At 34.1% G+C, this 1,709-nt stretch overlaps 1 protein-coding gene across 1 annotated transcript; it reads left to right on the top strand.

Annotated features, from left to right (window-relative positions):
- Positions 1-441: 441 nt before the first annotated feature.
- On the top strand, positions 442-1,422 carry LOC123908727 (receptor protein kinase-like protein At4g34220). Its single transcript, XM_045959442.1, has one exon. It carries the CDS (start codon positions 442-444, stop codon positions 1,420-1,422), a length of 981 nt encoding a protein of 326 aa, XP_045815398.1.
- The last annotated feature ends 287 nt before the right edge of the window (positions 1,423-1,709 follow it).

The following is a 1,709-nucleotide window of genomic DNA, read 5'->3' as shown; positions in this document are numbered from 1 at the left end:
CTTGGAAGTGAAGGATGTTCACAAATTATGGTTCTTCAACTCACTTGTATGTCTTGTAGTATCAATTAGATTCCTTTCAATTTCAGTTTCATTTTCCAATTATTTCTATAAATAAATTTTTGTTTGTTTTCTAACATGACATGGATAGTTGGTACAGCAATACCATATATCCCACTTTCATTATCTTTATTACTTCAGTTAGGTTCATTTCATCTTTATCAACTGCACAAAAGGAAACAATAACCTTTGTTTTCTGCTACCTTTCTTTTCTTCATACCCTTTCATTCTCTAACAGCTTCACAAAGATTTGGTCAACAGAACAAACATATTGCAGTTGTTAACCATATCCCTTTTCTTCTTTGTTTTCTTATTCTCAAGTGGTCTTTTTCTACACCATATGAACTAGTACTTGCAACTTGCAATGTGTCATCAAACTGAATCATGATGAACCTTAACACCCTCTTGAAAGTTTCATCTTTTTTTCTTCTAGTGCAACTTCAATATTCAGTTGCTCTTAACTCTGATGGAATTTTCTTGCTTAATTTCAGATACTCAATCCTTAGTGACCCTTTATCAGTCTTTGATAACTGGAACTATGATGATGCAACTCCATGTTCATGGCATGGAGTTGCATGCAGTGAATTAGGAACTCCTAATACACCTGATTCCTTTAGAGCAACTAGCTTAATCCTTCCAAATAGTCAACTTCTTGGTTCCATTACAGAAGATTTAGGCCTAATCCAAAACCTTAATCACATTGATCTCTCAAACAATTTCCTTAATGGTTCATTACCAAACACTATCTTCAACTCTTCTCAACTACAATATCTTTCACTCTCCAACAATGTCATCTCAGGTAAACTACCTGAGTTGATTGGTTTATCAACAAACCTTCAAATTCTCAACCTTTCTGATAATGCCTTTGTTGGTTCCATACCAAAAAACCTTACTTCTCTACAAAATCTAACATTTGTTTCTTTAAAAAGTAACTATTTTTCTGGTCAAATTCCAAATGGGTTCAACTCAGTTGAGATTCTAGATCTGTCCTCAAATTTACTCAATGAATCTCTTCCAAGTAACTTCCAAGGCCAAAATCTTCAATACTTCAATCTTTCTTATAACAAACTCTCAGGGGCAATTCCACAAACATTTGCTAAGCACATTCCTGAAAACTCAACAATTGATCTCTCTTTCAACAATCTAACAGGTCCAATACCTGAATCTATGGCTTTACTCAATCAAAAAACAGAATCATTCTCTGGAAATTCTGATCTATGTGGTAAACCACTGAAAAATCTTTGTACTATTCCTTCTAGTATCTCTACTGCACCAGAAAATATCACAAACGTTGGCAACAAAAAATGTTTTTCTTTCCTTCTCTCTTTTTTTCTTCGAAATTATTCTTTGTTGTTTCAGTCATAACGTTAAACGTTTCAGTAAGATTGTGCATAAGCGAAGGTGAGCTAAGTCTTGAAACCTTCACGTAGCCAGTAAGAGCCTGATTAAGCAATTTTAACGTCCATTTGGTGTACAATTAAGTTATAAATAGCTGCTATTGAAATAAGTACTCGAATGGACGTTATTCTAGTGACAGGTGAAAATGTGTCGAAGAAATCTATATTTTCTCTTTGTCTAAAACCTTTGGCTACAAGGCGAGCCTTGTATTTTTCAACCGTGCCGTCGGGTTTTAGTTTCTTTTTCAAAATCCA

This window comes from Trifolium pratense, linkage group LG2, assembly GCF_020283565.1.
Source record: "Trifolium pratense cultivar HEN17-A07 linkage group LG2, ARS_RC_1.1, whole genome shotgun sequence".
Lineage (NCBI taxonomy): Eukaryota > Viridiplantae > Streptophyta > Magnoliopsida > Fabales > Fabaceae > Trifolium > Trifolium pratense.
The sequence above is the reverse complement of the archived record's forward strand: the minus strand, read 5'-3'. Positions and strand labels throughout refer to the sequence as shown.